Source organism: Lepisma saccharinum, chromosome 3, assembly GCF_977018435.1.
Source record: "Lepisma saccharinum chromosome 3, izLepSacc3.1, whole genome shotgun sequence".
In the NCBI taxonomy this organism is placed as follows: Eukaryota; Metazoa; Arthropoda; class Insecta; order Zygentoma; family Lepismatidae; genus Lepisma; species Lepisma saccharinum.
This window is the reverse complement of record NC_139231.1, coordinates 129,993,922-130,012,879: the sequence shown is the minus strand read 5'-3', so window position 1 is coordinate 130,012,879 and position 18,958 is coordinate 129,993,922. Positions and strand designations below refer to the sequence as shown.

Sequence of the window (18,958 nt, the reverse complement as noted above, 5' to 3'; positions counted from 1 at the left end):
ATGCACAATTCTGACCAATCAATTCATCTCTTCATTTAACACTAGTAATCTTTCGTTCTTGTTATCAAGCAAGGTTCCAAAACAAAAAAGGTGAAAAGAGAGATAGTAAAGTTCATTTGCGACCTTAAGTCGAAATTTATTGCGTTAATCTCACAGCGGAGAATGATTAACGTCCCAACTTGAAAAACATGTACATCGAAACAATTATCAATGAGAACCCCGTCTTTTAAAACCACCCAAGATTACATCCAAAATAGATTCAACAATTATTTCTCCCTCCGTTTACTTCATAATTTCATACATTAGGTCGTTATAATTACGACAACGAATAAGAACAAATCCAATCAAACCGTTGAATCATGTAATGTCAAATACCTTTAACAAGTTAAATTCTCAACAACGTTATAGTAAAAAGCTCTTATTTCTCCTTGTAACAATTTGTCCTATTGTTTTACTTTGATGCTCTCTCTTATTATTTTATTTTAATTTTTTTGTGCCAGACAAGCATTATCTCTCATTGTATTCTGTCAACCCCCTTAGATCCAATAATAAATTACTCCAGCGTACGCCTTGCTCAAATTTATTACTAAGGAATTTAGAAATTTCTCCTTTGCCTTTTGCGTTCAACGAATAGTGGCGACGACGCGCATGCCCAAACAATTACGTGATTAATTCCATTTGCATAGTTTTAATAAATCGACGCTTATATCTTCTTCTTTTCCAATTATTCAAATTAGAGACTCAAAGTATATGAAACCGACGCACTTCACTTTATTCGATATGCCACAAAAAGAAGGATTTTTGACACAGTACATACCTCAATAGTTCACTCGAAACTGTCCCATCTGATCAATCGAACTCTGCAACTGGGGCATCAAATAGCATTTGGCTTCCTCCTCATGCGGTCGTCTTTTCCCTCACATCACCCTGACGTAACTCCGGTTTCCTCGCAATCATGGTTCCGTGGGAACACTTCATAGAGGTAGTGGTAACGTGAACCCTGGATACTACAGCGAACAGTCTGTGCACTCGTCAAACGGGACTCGGAACACGCATATTTGATTCCTCACAAGAAACGTAATCTTTCCACTACTTATCTTGAAATGCGAAATTGCAAAAGGAATCCACTTTCGAGCGATTGTGCGGAGTATTGAGAAATAGTCAAAACGAATGCGTGCAATTAAGATCCCAAAATAATACAAGTCTCGTCCAGCGAGACGACGTTCCACGCTAATCGCACGTCATCCTCCTTTTTGCTCGCTCGTGTTCCTGCGAGAACTGGCTGTTTCGTGATAGACGGTTGGATCGGAACTGGTTTAGCTTACACCTTCGTAAATGCAGCTCTGGGCAAAGATAGGTGGAGACACCTAGCGGCGACTGGCACAACCAACAAGGTAAACGAGACGCAAAGCGTACTACGCAGGAGGATATGTGAAGGCTTTCCTACGCGATATATGACGTAATACTTGTTTAGTATAAATCGCGCAGGAAAAACGTCACAAACTCCCCCGGCTAACAAATATAAAAGAACAATATATATATTAACAACAACCATAAATATTTAGCAAGAGAGGCACCATAACTAACCAGACATAAATATGTCATTTCGAGAGCACCAAATCCCTATAGAAGGAAAATCCCCTTAATCAAAGAAGTAATACCCAAATGTATGTGTTTTAAAGAACCATAAGAGCACCATATAAATAGAGAACACACATACCATGTGAGAATATATGCAAACAAGTACCTAAATATACATATGTATATATATATATATATATCCCACACAAATTGGTTAGATTGAGACTAGATTGAATAATAACAAAAAAATATATACAATGTTGGTAACCAATTTAGACCCAATAGATAATAAGATGAATAAATAGTTTATAAAAATGATTGTGAAAAAATGAGCATGAAAGTCGATTGCAATCATAATAATGAAATGAGCATACTGGATGAAAAGTTAACATTACAATTAAGGATACTCTTTACCAAATATATGAGTATATGTGCCATTAAAAGGGCATTACGTCAAATTACACTTGCAGGTTTCACAATACACTGAATATAAAGATACCTGTTAAACAACACCTGTAAGTAGAAAACGAAGGTCCAAATAAACACTATAATATGGAGAATTTCTCAAAAAAGGAGAAGACGTTTTACAATCAAATCAATACTCCTAGAGAATAATATGGTAGTTGTGTTTCCATTTTAATGCTTCAAATGAAGATTCCGAGATGGCACACTCGATATTTATGTTTCCTCAATAAACATGAAAAATAAACAGAAAAAAGGCGAATTAGAAGAGAATAATGAAAGAGAAGAGAAAAAAAAGGATAGGAAAGGGGAGAGGAAACCTAAACAGAGGGGAATACAATGAGAAATAGGAGCATCAATTACAATTTGTGATTAAAACAGTCATCCTACATATACATCCAAAATTGCAATATGTAATATGCAATAAGACATTATTTACCAATGAAATCATGATTGACATCTGACAAAAAGCATTAGTCAAAAAGGCAAAATATTACACATAAGCTAATTTACAACATAGAAAAAATATTAACATAGAAATCATGTATACACCAAAATTGGATAAAATATAATATATCTTCAATATTCTTAAGATTCTAAGTCAAATACCCGACCGAAATACAAAATCCAAAGTGTGGTAGTCCATGCATTTCTTAGATGCGAGGAACTGAGTCATGAGAAGAGTAACGGGTGGTGGGGGGACGACGTCGGCAATGAGAAGAAGAGTGACCAGTTCGGCGGCAAAAGTTACAGTAGAAAGGTTGAAATGGGCGGGAAGAACGATGGAAATTCTGATCTCGGTTGGGGTACAAAAGTGAAGCTATCTGGGAATCTGATAAGTCCACCTCCAATGAAGATTCCTCTCGCAGATAATACGGTTTAATATGGGATATGTGGACCTTCCGGAGGAAAACCTCAGTTTCCGGATCGACTAATAGAACAGTTACGGGACCCAAGACCTTGAAAACTTTAGCAGGTCCTGCCCAACGTTGTTGGAGCTTTGCAGTGACTTTCTGAAAGGCATTACTTTGTGGGAAGGTTTTGTAAAGAACTAAATCCCCAACTTTAAAGGAGGAAGGTTGCCTTTTAGGGTCGTATCTATTACGCCGCGTTAGCCATGCTTTTTGTAAATGATGGAAGGCTTGCGCCCAACATTTTGCACGATCAGCGGAAGGAGGTCCAGCTAATTCAGAATCGGATTTGAATTCCCAAAAAAAATTCATAGGTCCGTCAATATCCCGTCCAAACAAAATCTGTGCTGGAGTAGTTTGTATACTATCCTGTACCGCCGTATTGAATGCAAATGAAATTGCATTTAAATGGACATCCCATTTAGTATGGTCGTCAGAATGATAGGCGATCAGAGAGGCCTTGAGATTACGGATAAAGCGTTCTGCCAGTGAAGGATTAGGATAGTAGGAGCTAGTATATATATGCTTGACTCGAGACTCAAACAAGAAAGAATTGAAATAGCGAGATCGAAAATATGAAGCATTATCAGATACCAATTCACACGGCGCCCCAAACACCAGAAACAAAGACCGAAGTTTTTCCACTATCTGATTAGATGTGGGTCCCCGAAGAGGATAAAGAGAAACCCACTTGGAAAATGCATCAACCACTACCAAGATGTAGGAATTTCCTTTGGACGAACGTACCAAAGGCCCAACAAGGTCAATATACAGTCGTCGCCAAGGATGTTTGATGATCTCCGATGATAAAAAACCAGGGGGTTTACGTATAACTAATTTGGCCTTTTGGCAAATGTCGCAAGACTTAACATATGTCTTAATGTCTTGAATACATGATGGCCACCAAAATATACTCATTATTTTCTTGGTACACTTTTGAACACCCAAGTGTGAACCTCCGACGGGGGTATCGTGGTAGTAACGACAAATAAGATGTTGAAGAGATTGAGGAACGACAACTAATGAGAACTTAGAACGTGGAGGTTGCCAGACGAGTAAGTCATTATAAAGAGCATAATATTTATAGGATTGACCCGTTTGCAATTTCTGAATAATTGGAAGTAAAATAGAATCTTTGTGTTGAAGGTCAAGGATGTCTGATTTACTAAAGGGAATAATTTGGAATTTTGGAGCAGCACAAGCAAGAGAGGTAATGGGTTGAGGAGAAACCTGGAATTCATCCGGTGAATACATTCTAGATAAGCAATCAGCAACGGGATTTAGTCGAGAAGCAATATGTTCTACAGAATAAGAAAAACGTGACAAATAAAGCAACCAACGACCAAACTTGCCGTATTGCTCAGGATGGCGTAAAAGCCAGGAAAGTGCCTGATTGTCCGTCTGGAGAGTGAAGTGCTTCTCGGTTAGATATGTTTCAAACTTTTTAAATCCATAAACAATGGCACAACATTCGGCCTCGTATATGGATTGTCGACGTTCTATGTCAGTACGCTTACGAGAAGCAAAAGCAATAGGACGTAATGATCCATCTGGCATACGTTGGTTCAGGGTAGCTCCCAGAGCCAATCCCGAAGCATCGCATTGCAAAACAAATTCCCTTGAAAAATCGGGCAAAGCCAAAACGGTATGCTTAAGGAAAACCTGTTTAAGATGATCAAATTGTTGTTGATCGCTCTCGGACCACGTAAAGGGACGACCCTTTTTCTTTTTGTCTGTTAAGAAGGAGGTAATATCAGAGTACGATGGAATAAAGCGCGAGTAGTATCCCAATAATCCTAAAACGCGCTGAACAGCTTTGACGTTCCTAGGAGAGGGCATATCTTGAATTGCTGAGATACGATCTGGGTCTAAAACAAGTTGTCCCTCGCGTAAAATATATCCCAAATATTTAACCTCTGTTTGCATCCATTTGGATTTAACGGGATTTACAGTTAGACCGGCCTCACGAAATGCTTGCAACACCAATTTAAGATGAATCATATGAGTCTTTTCATCGGGACTGAAGATCAAGACATCATCAGCGTAGTTGACCAGGAATTTATATTTAAAAGGGCCCAATATTTTGTCCAAGGCACGAGTCAATAATTGGGTACCAAGATTAATACCAAACGGAACCCTCGTATAGCGGTATTGGCCAAAAGAGGTGACAAATGCCGTTAAGTCTTTACTAGGTTCATCTAGTCTTATTTGGTGAAAACTTTTACAAAGATCCAAGCAAGAGAATACTTTAGCAGCTTGTAAATGTTGAAAAATCAAATCTATACGGCTTTGTGGAAAGGCGTCATAAGCAATAAGCCGGTTAAGATGCTTATAACTACAAACAAGACGATGACCGCCGTCCTTCTTATCTACGAGGAAACAAGGGGATGCGTAAGGGGAGGCGCACTCCTCTATGATTTTCTGATCCAACAACTCCTGAATTTGCTGACGTAAAATGTTTGTTTGGGTGGGGTTTAACTGAAATGGTTTTGAGCGAAAAGGAACATTAGTAATTAGGGGAATAGAAACAGGTTCCAGCGTACACGTACCCACACGTTCTGTGACAACATCCTCATATTCCTGTAATAAATTGGTAATGCTGGGAGACAAGTTATTAGTTGGAGAGTGACTAACTTCCTCAATAAGTCGTACCTGATGTTTCTTTCTCTGAGGTACCGAAGAGGCGAAAGGAATGGGATCATTTGAATAGGGAAATGAAACAACTAGCTGGTCAAAGGAAATAGTACCCTTTGAATGTGAAAAAAAATCTGAGCCAAGAATAACTGGAAAAGGTAAAGTGTCCGAAATCCAAAAGGTCCATTTCCAAGACAATCCCCGTAACTTCAATGTCAAAATCACATGTGAGTCGAGGCATATAGATTGATTATTAACAGTTTGCAACGTACGACTAATGTCTTGAAAAATAGATGGTACAGGACGTAAGGTGGCTAAAAATCCCCTCGCAATTAAGGACACAGAGCTTCCGGAATCTACAAGAAGACGACTCGGTGTAGAATTCAAGGTGGCATGTATAATAGGCATGACTTTTTCAATAATCGTTAAAGGGTGTTCTATATGAGTTATAGGAGTAGTCTCTGATGGTGAAGAACGTTCCTTATCAACAGGAGAGGGCCCAATATTCGATAAGTCAGTATCATGCCGTGATAGGACATTAAAGGGTAGATCATCAGTTTTCTTTGAACCATCCAATGAAGGGGAAGGAGAAGGAAATACAGGTAAAGTTGGTAGAGGCTGTGAAAGATTAGGATCAATAGGGTGTAAAATACAGTTTTGCTCTTGTTGGTCCTGTCGACGTAATTCCATGGGCCATAACTCCCTAGACAAACAAATAAAATTAGTAATGGAAGTCGGTCGATCAAAACCCATTAAATGCATGCGGGTGGTATCGTGTAAATTCAATAACACGAATTCCAATAGACTAGATTCAGACCAGTCCACAGGTAATACGTGATAAACATCATAAATGTCATTCAAGTAAGTGGAAAGCATTTCCCCGGTTCGCTGAGGACGAAGAAGGTATTTATCAAGCAACATTTGCATTTTGGGATAAGGGACGAAGCGATACCACATAATGCGTCTAAACGTTGGCCATGGGAATTTCTCAGTAAGAGAATCATGCCAAGTTTCCCGGAGAGGTCCCCGTGTGGATGCAAATGCCATCAATAATAAGGATTCTAAATCAATAAGGTTTAATTTAAAAATTTTATGGAGATTGAACAAGAAATGGAACAACTGGTCGGGGTCCGAACCATCCGTCGGTGGTAATACCTGTAAAAGATCTACGGCTGTCGAATATCTTATGTAGTTTGTGATATTGGAATAATCGGGAGGCAACAAAAGTTCCCTAGGTGTGTGAAGGTTTGGGGTCTGCAAAAATGGTGAAGGTTGTATGTTAACGGGCGGGAAGGGAAAAAAAGCCGACCCAATCCCATGCAAATGGCCTTGAAGAGGAAGCGACATTATATTTATCACTTGGCGAGGATATCCAAAATGTCCACAAGGGAATAGCCCGAACAAAAGAAAAGCCAGTAATATCCAAGTTACAAGACAATTGCAAAAGTGCAACATCAAGATATTCAGGGAGTAATTAGAATCAGTAAACCCAAAAATTCCTAAGTAGCAACGCACTCCCAAAAAATTTACACGGAAGTAACGCAAAAAAAGGGGGGGGGTAAAAATTAGCAAAAGCAAAAAAAATTGTTATGCAAGGAAAACGGGTAGGAACCAGAGTTATCGTAGCACCAATACTACCAAGAATAGTAATGTAAGGAAGGGAAAAAATTTTTGCAATATTTCGGCAGTATAAGTTAAAAAAAATATAACCTGCTCTGGTACCAGGAACTTTGTAACGTGGTTGTTGCGTACGTAAGAAAAGGCAATGAAAGTTATTCAAGGAAACGTGCAAGAGGTACGGGATCAATTATCGTACGTCCGTAGAAACGAATAACAACTAACCAGTTACAAAAGTCGCTAAAGTGTTGAGGTTAATGGCAAGTGTTTATCACTGCCGCCTCAGTCTCAATTGAGAACCAATAAAAAAAAAAAAAGGAGGGGGGGGCGCGTTTAAATGTACGGGACCCTCCCAAAATAGTCAGCAAGACAAGAAATATAAATATAATAAATATGATCACAGAATATCGTGGAAAATTTTGCACTGTATCAACCCTTAACGTAAATATGTGTATATTCGTGCACAGGTGTGTACACGGAACATCACAAAAAATATATATATGCACAATTCTGACCAATCAATTCATCTCTTCATTTAACACTAGTAATCTTTCGTTCTTGTTATCAAGCAAGGTTCCAAAACAAAAAAGGTGAAAAGAGAGATAGTAAAGTTCATTTGCGACCTTAAGTCGAAATTTATTGCGTTAATCTCACAGCGGAGAATGATTAACGTCCCAACTTGAAAAACATGTACATCGAAACAATTATCAATGAGAACCCCGTCTTTTAAAACCACCCAAGATTACATCCAAAATAGATTCAACAATTATTTCTCCCTCCGTTTACTTCATAATTTCATACATTAGGTCGTTATAATTACGACAACGAATAAGAACAAATCCAATCAAACCGTTGAATCATGTAATGTCAAATACCTTTAACAAGTTAAATTCTCAACAACGTTATAGTAAAAAGCTCTTATTTCTCCTTGTAACAATTTGTCCTATTGTTTTACTTTGATGCTCTCTCTTATTATTTTATTTTAATTTTTTTGTGCCAGACAAGCATTATCTCTCATTGTATTCTGTCAACCCCCTTAGATCCAATAATAAATTACTCCAGCGTACGCCTTGCTCAAATTTATTACTAAGGAATTTAGAAATTTCTCCTTTGCCTTTTGCGTTCAACGAATAGTGGCGACGACGCGCATGCCCAAACAATTACGTGATTAATTCCATTTGCATAGTTTTAATAAATCGACGCTTATATCTTCTTCTTTTCCAATTATTCAAATTAGAGACTCAAAGTATATGAAACCGACGCACTTCACTTTATTCGATATGCCACAAAAAGAAGGATTTTTGACACAGTACATACCTCAATAGTTCACTCGAAACTGTCCCATCTGATCAATCGAACTCTGCAACTGGGGCATCAAATAGCATTTGGCTTCCTCCTCATGCGGTCGTCTTTTCCCTCACATCACCCTGACGTAACTCCGGTTTCCTCGCAATCATGGTTCCGTGGGAACACTTCATAGAGGTAGTGGTAACGTGAACCCTGGATACTACAGCGAACAGTCTGTGCACTCGTCAAACGGGACTCGGAACACGCATATTTGATTCCTCACAAGAAACGTAATCTTTCCACTACTTATCTTGAAATGCGAAATTGCAAAAGGAATCCACTTTCGAGCGATTGTGCGGAGTATTGAGAAATAGTCAAAACGAATGCGTGCAATTAAGATCCCAAAATAATACAAGTCTCGTCCAGCGAGACGACGTTCCACGCTAATCGCACGTCATCCTCCTTTTTGCTCGCTCGTGTTCCTGCGAGAACTGGCTGTTTCGTGATAGACGGTTGGATCGGAACTGGTTTAGCTTACACCTTCGTAAATGCAGCTCTGGGCAAAGATAGGTGGAGACACCTAGCGGCGACTGGCACAACCAACAAGGTAAACGAGACGCAAAGCGTACTACGCAGGAGGATATGTGAAGGCTTTCCTACGCGATATATGACGTAATACTTGTTTAGTATAAATCGCGCAGAAAAAACGTCACAACTGTATACATGTAAATTTTTGCTGTATGTAATATATATACAGGGTGTATCCGTGACCTTGATTCAAACTTGGAGGGTGGCTGGAGACTGACCCAAGTACCAATATGAGATGAGGAACTCCTGTGAGGAAACACGCCATTAAAAAGATATGAGCCAGAACTATTTGGGGCTGCCTACGACAGTGGAATAAGAAAACTGAAAGATGTGGCTTGTGGATTTAATACAGATCTTACTACAGTGTATCGTAGCGCTCTACGATGAAAATGTTTACCGTAATTGTTCAAAATGGTGGCCCCCAGTGTCAATGCAGGCATGACAACATCGTAAGAAGCTCTGTTGCATCTACTGTAACATCCGCAGAGTCATTCTGACAATATCACAGGCATCAAAGATTCTTACCGTGAGGGGATGCAAGGGGTGTCCCTCCACTCAGCATTCAGCACCCAATTGTCAACCATTTGAGTGAGGAGGACCTGTTGGCTAGAATCCTTGCTATATGGTCAGAACGACTCCAGGGCAGATACGACTGAGCATCTTGAGAAGCTGGGGCCACCATTTTGAACAATTACTGTAACTTTTTCGTCGTAGAGTGCTAGGATACACTGTAGTAATATCCATATTAAATCTACAAGCCACATCTTTCAGTTCTCTTATTCCAGTGACATAGGCAGTCCCAAATAGTTTTGGCTTATAACTTTTTAATGGTGCATTTCCGGACCAGGGTTCCATATCTCATATTGGTACTTGGGTCAGTCTCCATCCACCATGCAAGTTTGAATGAAGGTCACGGAAAAACCCTGTATATTACATGGTAGATATATTGGTGGAAGCCAATATAGAGCACATGGGCACATGTATTTTTTAAATGCAATGCTACTTGAAAGGTTTTATGGGAGAATGATATTGAGTTTGTCTTTTATATTGGTGTTTTGTTATTCTGTTTGCTTGTGGGTTGTTTTGTAATGTTATTTTTTTAAAATTATTTTTAATTGTTTGTAAGGTTTGTATCTTGCTTTTGTATATTGAGTTATTTTCGCATTATTGCTTTTCATTTGGGTTGGGATTTATTTTAAGTTGCCTTCTTGTTTCTGCTAGTTACATCATCACCCACAAAGTATGGGATACCAGAATTAATCCTATCCATAAAATCAAGAAACATAATGGAAATTGCCACATATCTCACAAATTTTGGTAAGTTCAGCTTAAAACCTGAAGGGCATTGCACCATAGCTTTTTTTTCTGTAGTGCATGCGTAGATAAGTATTTAGAGCTTAGAGTAGAAAATATGAACATAAGAGTTAGAAATTTAATAGAGTTTAGAAGCTTAGCATGTAGGAGGCAGAATGGATGTACAGGATAAGAGATTTGTAAATCAGAACTTGGCAATTTTCTAAATCTGTATATTTTGGAAGTCATAACTTGGACAAATTTGTGATTTATATTTTTCATGAAAATGTAGTGTAAATACATAGATACATGCAATGCACATTTTGTCAGATTTTTTAGACTTCCACTGGATTCAGCCTAAGATTGTGTTCATCATTTTCTCCATTGCCTGAATAGTCACTATCTACACCCAACAGATGTGGCACATGAACTGTTTGTTGCAAGACAGTTTCATATCTATTAGTAAGAGCATGGAGCAATGCGGATGACATCATTATGTCTTGCAGCCTGTCAAAATCACCAAAATTGTTTATGGTTTTGTTTGTCTGCAGACGCAACAAAGTGGCGATCCTGTGGAAATGTGTGAACTATCAAGAGAAAGTTATTATGTGATTAAATGTTATATCTCTGGTAACATTCTGTATATTAAGGTGAATGAATTGAATTGTTTAAATGCTTATGTGAAGTGCAAGAAAAGCATATGCCCTGTTTATCTAATCTGCTTTTAAACAATGCAGAGTATACCAGTAGCTATTTACAATATGTCCAATAGACTCTTGCATTAATGAATGATAAGTAAGTTTTCATGTTCCCATATCTAAATTTTTAAAAAATATATGTATTTTGTTGAAACACAGTTGTTTTTTCTTTCAGGAATAGTACGAGAATTTTCCATTCTTTCCATAGTTTTCATTTCACATAACATGTACAATGTAACTAGAACACTTCATGCATGTCCAACTTGCTTCACGGAGCACTTGTCTTGTTCCATCATTGGACAGTTAGCTTACCTCTGTGGCAGAGTGGTTGCATGGACATGGGTGATTTTTGTGAGAGTCTCTTCATCAATTTCATATTTCTCATCTCCATTATCACAATTAGCCAATAACAAAAGTCAAATCTAATCAAATCATCAGACAGTCAGACTGAAAATGTCTTAAGGCCATGCTGAACCTTGGCCTGTACCTAGGAAGTCATTTTCAAAATATCCTTCGTCTGAAAGATTGCAATGATATTCCAAATCCTTGAAAATTACATCTCTTTTGAATTCCTTCTAGTGGTTTGCTTTTGCTTTCCTCTAGTTATCTATGACTACTAAGATCGACTTGAATGCTCTAGGAGGAATTCTAAACAAATGTAATTTTTCAAAATTTGGAATATAATAGCAGTTTTTGTAAGGGGGAGGAATCTTCAACAAATGGCTTTAGACAAATCTTAAGAATAATCTGGCTTGTTGAAGTATTCGCTGCTGCTCAAATGTGAACTTGAATTGAATAAACTTGGTATTTTTTCTGTAAACACATTCTGTTTTTATCTTCCAGTCTTAGATGTTCTCATATTTCAGCATCCTTGATAGTGTGAATCACGGATGCCAAGGTGGGCAAGCAAGTTGAATAGTCACATCGTAATTTCTTGTCCCTTCCATCAGTTTAATCGAATCAATCTCAGGCTTGTGGTTAATCGAAAGAAATGAAAATAAAATAAGCCAAAGAACAACAAAATATAATAAATTGATATGTCTCACTTCAGAAAAATCGACATTGGTCAAGGTGATTACATGACAACTAAAATGCGACAATAGAAATACGAGATTACATTCACCTGATTCTTTTGTTTGCTTGTGTGCTTACTGTGAATATTAAGTATATTTCAAATAAGTTTGGTCCCAAGTTATCAGGTTAAAACAAATCCTTTGTGCTGGAGAAGTGTTCAAGTTAAATTGTGCTCATTTTTTTTCTTTGTCAATAAAATTCGAAATTTGGCAGTAATTCTAACCCAAAAATAAACACCTTATGCGTACCTCATAAAACTTACAGCAATTTTTTTTTTTTTTTTTTTAGATCTTTCTTCAATGGCATTGGAGACAGACATTTCACCTGCTTCGAATAGGAGTAGTCGAGAGAGAAAGAAATCTCCAGAGAGAAAAGAGAAGAAGGGGAGACCCGTGGAGCAACCAATGTTACGTCCATTACCAGTATCTTTAACTTTTGATATGAGGTAGATATTGTTCGTTTTGTGTGATAATAATTTTTATAATTGTGATGTGGACATTTTCTATAGTTTAATCACCAGACCATGAGAACATGTATATGTAGCTTGTTTATTTTTTCTTTGAAGTTGCTAAAATTCATATTTGTAACTGAAATAGTTTAGAAGATATTGTCACATGGAAATTATCAATTGTTGACTTTTATTTTACTGCTGTAGATAAGTGAACAGATCAATGAAAATAATTTACTCTGCTAAGTCTTCAATTTTTAGCCAACCTCTGCGATGGAGGTTGCACAGCACAGCGTGGGGATTCTGGGTTTGATTACCAACCTGGACATGGGTGTTCTTTGGGAGTTTCCCTTCATCAGTTTCATCATATCATCTCTCATCCTCGTCATCGCAACTAGCCAATAGTTTTTGAAAAGCAAAATAGAATAAACCAGATCAATCAAGAATTTAAGTTTCTAGCATGTTACATAAGATTGTTGTTTCTCACAGACAAACTGACCGATAGAGTTAATTTATGTTCCATAGAGCTGTTACTTCATAGGTTATCCATCCACCAAATTTAGTCTTTGTAGGTTCAATAACTTCAGAGAGACATATGCAGATAAATGGACAGTGCCATACATAGGCGTAGCTAGAACTTTATATTTGGGTGTGCACAAAGAAAAAAATGAGGTCTTGTACCTTTTTAATAGCATATTTTGCAACGCAATCACTTGGCACTGTTGTTTGTAAAGGAATATAAATTCACTAAATGACAGTGTTGAAATTGCCTGAATATATGTAGTAGAAAAAAATCAAATTGCATAGAAATTACACACATACAAAATGTTCATAAATATTACAAACAAATACATCAAAATACACGTCATCTATAACGAGAGACGTCTGTCAAAAGGTACAATGTTCTTAAACTCATCAATAACTTCATTTACATCAATAGACTAAGCTTTTTCCTGTTCCACAAATAGCAAGAGCAGGGCTTCCAATCTATCCTGCTTCTGAGTTGCTCTTCATTTAGTTTTAACTTGGGTAAGCTTGGAGAAAGCTCTCTCACACGTGCAGCTTGTGACAGGTATAGAAGAAAGGTGCTGCAGTACAGAGAAGAATGCAGTAAATATCTTCTTTCTCCAATGACATCAAAAAATCGAAAATCTATAGACACTCGTTTCATCAGCGATAATGCACACGTTTGTACCAAGTAATGACATTTTCAACTTCTTAGAAACTGCCGCTTATTTTCTCTCTTATTGAAATATCTGTCTTTAATTCTCTTTGATAAAGCAGCCCATTAGGGTGCACACCCGGTACACCCCGTAGCTACGTCTATGGTGCCATATAAGGGCACCTGTCTCAACTTGTGATGATTAGTAATGAAAAAATTATTGTATTTGATTTCTTTCTGCATATAGACCTTAATTTTTTCTAACCAATTGAGTTCTCATTTAGCCTAATTGTTTGTTCAATTCCTGGTCGGAGCTCCAAAATTTCAGTATTGAACCAGCATTGTGTTGAGAATTGGGAAACTTGCTTGAAAGCAATGACAACTCTATCTTGAAAGCCTGAAAACAGTAATGATGGAACACAATCATGGTTCTTAAATGTCCAGGAATTGTAAATAAATTCAATGCCAGCCTGGGAAAGAAAATCAGAAATTGTAAGTGGGTTCTAAACCGTAAAGAACCTTTTGATCATTAAAGTATTTCAATTCAGTCTCAGATCCTTTTTTCCAGATCAATTTAAATACGGTCCAAGTTCGGTATTGAAATGAAACAATACACAACTTGGACCAAATTTAAATTGTGCAAGGAAAAAGGTTCCAGTCCTCTTACTGAACCCAATAGAACCGTTAGAATGTATGGGTTCCTGGACATTCAACAACTCCAGGGTTATTCAAGGACCAGAAATTGTAAATAAATTCAGTTCTGGTCCGGCAGAGAAATTCAGCAAGCTTAAATGGGTTCTGCACCATTAAGAACCTTTTTTATCTATAAAGTTTAGCAATTCTGTCCCAGAATCTTTTTTTCTGGATCAGTTTAAACACAGTCCAAGTTCGATATTGAAATGAAACGGTACACAATGTGGACCAAATTTAAATTGTGCGAGAAGAATGGTTCCTGTCCTGTTACGGAACCCAATAGAACCATTAGAATTTATTGGTTTCTGTACCTTTAACTACCCTCAACACAACATGCTGACCACATGCCACCAAACGAAATGCTGCCTGACACTCAAAGAACCGTTTTGACGTACAATTTATTTAGTTTAGTTTAGTATTCCATTTCTTTCTGTGTCAACATTTGGTATTGGCAGTACAATATAATAAAGGTTAATTGTAGAGAATTATACCATGTCATATTTCGATTTCCTTACATATTTTTTTTCTTTGTAGGAATGTCCAAGCCATGACTGAGATAAAAACCCACATTGGCTATGCAAGAGCATGGGTGAGACTCTCTTTGGAGAAGAAATTGTTGTCTAGGAACCTGAGAAATTTGCTGGCTGACAGTGAACTTTTAAGGTGTGGAACGTGTGTTTAATGCTGTGTATTTAATCCAATATTAAATAAATATAGATAAGGCATAACTTACACAACATGCCATCATTTCACTAAGTAATGATTTTAGATATGTATCAGTAAGAAACTTTGTTAGGGACAGTGTACAGACCTAATGCAAATTGGAAAACTTGAATTATACGGTCACCTCCTTAATGAAAGTATATGATCTTGCTTTTATGTAATTACATATTTTTTTTTCATTTGTATGTAGCCAGACAAAAATGACATGCTGCGAATCACAATTTTACGAATGATATACATGTTACATATTTTTACATACTGTGAGGTGAGGTGTATTACATATTTTCCATGTAGAGTGCATATTTTTACATAAAATGTGGTATTTGTGTCATTTTCTAATTTTCAGTGAGTAATGTAGAAATATTTGTGGGACAAGCATTCAAAATATAATATGTATTTTGTCCTTCATTACTACCATATTTCACAAATAACCCCTGCAGATTCCGGGAATTGTGACTGCAGATCACCAATTCGTAGTGGTCCTGATGGAATTTCCGAGAAATTCACTCAAGCGTGAAAATAGTAAAGGAATATAGGAACTGACCAAATCCCACAAAAAATATTATTGAATATTTTCATGTACTTGCACTTTTTTTTTTTGCATATTTCAATGATTTATTCTACATATTTATGTACATATTTTGCACGTTGTTGCTACATAAAAATTGGGACCTAAGTGATCATGATTCTGATAAGTTTTGCCTTCTGTGTACTGCTGTAATATCATGATTAGCCAAAAGTGGTAGAAAAGCAATGTGAAATAACAGTAATATAACTACCATAATATATTACAATGTGAACACATTTGCAATTAATAATTGACTCATGATTATGCCACTGAAGATTGTTGATTTGAGTCTTGGTTGGAACATGTGTTCATTTTTTAATAGTCTAAAGGTAAAAGCATATGCCAAAGCTGAAATCATAGCAAAATAACAAAATTACAAAAGAAAACACAAGTACCTTTAACATAGTGACATTTCCGTCCGCCAATTGTTTCTTATATGTATTTTACTTCTATGTTGCAGGAGCTTATACAAAAGATATGCCTTCCTGAGATGTGATGACGAGAAGGAACAGTTCTTGTACCATTTGCTCACTTTAAATGCTGTTGATTACTTCTGTTTCACAAACACATACACCAGTGCAAGTGAGTATTTTGTTTTTGGTCATTCTTGCATGATGGATGTATTTGATTTTCAGTTGTCAATTTTAGCGCGGACACTAAAAGAGGCAACAACACTGTACAAAATATTTCATACAAAAAAATAATAGTTTTGGTTGCCTTTCCTGGTCACCCTGTAGTACAAAATCATAAAATGCAGCGCAGAAAGAGAAATTAGCAGTTGTGCATATTTTCAGCATCACCATCACATGACCGCATCTTGGCTGTCTGACATTGGATCTTGTCCTGTATATTTTCTATTGTCTTATCAAAGTCAACAAAGGTAGGCAAGCCAGCAAGAAACTCTACGAGAGCTGCCATCTTTCTCCTAGCATTGTCCAAAAATAACCTCCTTCCCAGTGTCTCATCTGAACCAGATTACAGTCACATACCACCTCGTCCACCTGCATGTGTGTGTCATGCTCCAATCACTAGCGCCACATGCAGATTCCATTGGAACTTACTTTCTGGACATGCCTCGTATTTACTGAACTAATTTAAAATGGCAGCAGTAAGAAAGTGTACATGTATTACATTTTATTGAGGCCATTATTGATTTGTGCATATTACAAATAGTGGCCATAAAATACCGTGACCACCTTTTTTCTTTCAGGGCTTCCATATCGAGTTGTCATTTTCCCATCCCGTAAGATGAGTGCATCTACAACATCAGCCAATTCGTGGGTGACAGTTTCTGGCACTTTAGGAGAGACTTCTCAGGTGTCAATTCCAAGAGGTTCATTGGAGTTTGTATTCCAAGTATGTTCGTACTTTACTGATACATAACATAATTACTATTGCAATATTGTGGTTACTCGAATTAGCAGAAGTTTTGAAAACTATCTTAGCCCCTGGTATTTTATCCATTAGTATGTCCTGCTTGCATTCACTAATTCATAATAATGTTCCTACAGCATGCCCAACTTACTTTGGAGTATTAGAAGTGTCTGATCATCATGTTCCAATGCTGCAATATAAAATTATTGGATAGCCAGTGATAATGTTATTAACCCATTCGACCCTTTTGACGTCTCTCGCACATGGGGTCTCAGTTGTCCTTCGCGACGTTTGACGTGTCTGGCACACCAAATCGTAGGTTATGCTGTATTTGCTTCCAGTTCTCAATTTCGCTCACACATTGCGCTAGTGGTGCATTTTTTGTGTTGTGTAGATGATAGTGGGCTTTGCGTTAGTCATTTTTCTCTGTTCGAGCATGTTTGAAGCTTTCTAGAGTTTGTTGAACTGCAACTTTGTTTACGATAAATGCTAAAAAAGTATTTTTTGTTGCTAAGTGACAATTCTTTTCTGAAAATGATGAGGGAGGTGGAAAGAATATTGATGAAGAAAGTTTGCATTCTGAACATGAAGGAAATACACGTGAAAGTGAAGACGTGACAGAAACAGTGTCTGCGAAATACAAGTGGATGTCAATATATGTAAGTGAATGGAATTGGGCCTCCTCAAATAATGTGCCCAAGATATTCTTTATAGCTTATCATGATTTGATTTGTTTTATTTTACTTCGCTTTTCAGTTGCTAATTGCAAAGATGGGGATGAGTGATGATATGATGAAATTTATGAATGGACACTCGCAAACATCCATGCCCAGCTGGGATTCAAACGTGGGACCCCTGGCATCGTAGTGCGATGTACTGACCACTTCGCCATGGGGGCTGGTGGTGTTTCTCACAAAATTTTGCAAAAATTTCAAGATAACTGCCTCGGTGAAATTTACATTATTGGAATTCATGGACCCTCGCTTCAAGGATTTTGTGAAAGAGAGAACAGTTATGCAAGCAAAAAATATAAGCAATGCAGCTACAAGGAAAGAGTGTGACAGAGTGGTTTGATGTGAATGAAGATGAAATATAAGCATATTTTGCTATTTTACTTCATATTTACAAAATTTCACTTCAACAGAAACAGTAGATTTATTTATTTATTTCAGTAAACAAATGTATTAAAAGGAGTTTAAAATGGCAAGCAGCGGCCATTTAAATTTGGTTCCAGGGGAAATTTCAATTTCGAAAATTTGTAGGCAAATGGTTTAATATTTACTTTTGGCGTGTACCTATTGTTGTTGTTTTTCTTGTATGTACGCATTGCTTGCATGATAGAATTATTTTCCTGTAGTTTACGGTTATTACAAGCATAAGAAAACAGTTTTTTCTTTGTGACGTTTCAGGAGAACACACGCTCCTTTCATCAGACATTTATTTTCATTTTGACTAAAGATACAGTTATAACAATGGTTAGTAATTTTTAAACAAAAAGAATCTGTTATATAATGGATGTTGTCAACTTTGGACTACCAAAAACTCACAAACCTGGAACTCCAATACGACCCATCATTGCAACTTTCACACATCCTGCATACAAACTATCCAAATATTTAGTTGAAAGACTTGCTATAATTAAACAACAAACACCATTCAGTGTTAAAAATGCATATGAAGTGAAACAGAAACTAAAAAATATTGTTTGGAATAGTGAGTATCGTATTGCAAGTTTTGATGTAGAAAATTTATATCCTAGTGTCCCAATAGAAGGTGCCACAGATGCATTACACAGATGGCTTATTGAGATGAAGGTTAACCCAGTAGAATCATGGGAAATGGTTT

The 18,958-nt window shown here is 37.1% G+C and overlaps 1 protein-coding gene across 3 annotated transcripts in view; it reads left to right on the top strand.

Annotated features, from left to right (window-relative positions):
* pns (DENN domain containing pinstripe) overlaps window positions 1-18,958 on the top strand; it is a 168,645-nt gene that overhangs the window by 134,770 nt on the left and 14,917 nt on the right. For 2 of the 3 annotated variants that reach the window (XM_083119394.1, XM_083119395.1), the window contains 4 exons: window positions 12,434-12,590; window positions 14,983-15,111; window positions 16,200-16,321; window positions 16,950-17,095. In XM_083119394.1, the coding sequence (XP_082975520.1) occupies window positions 12,434-12,590; window positions 14,983-15,111; window positions 16,200-16,321; window positions 16,950-17,095 (554 nt within the window). Of the gene's footprint in view, window positions 1-10,301; window positions 10,398-12,433; window positions 12,591-14,982; window positions 15,112-16,199; window positions 16,322-16,949; window positions 17,096-18,958 lie in introns of all 3 variants that reach the window. The other variant, XM_083119393.1, reaches the window with a different exon arrangement.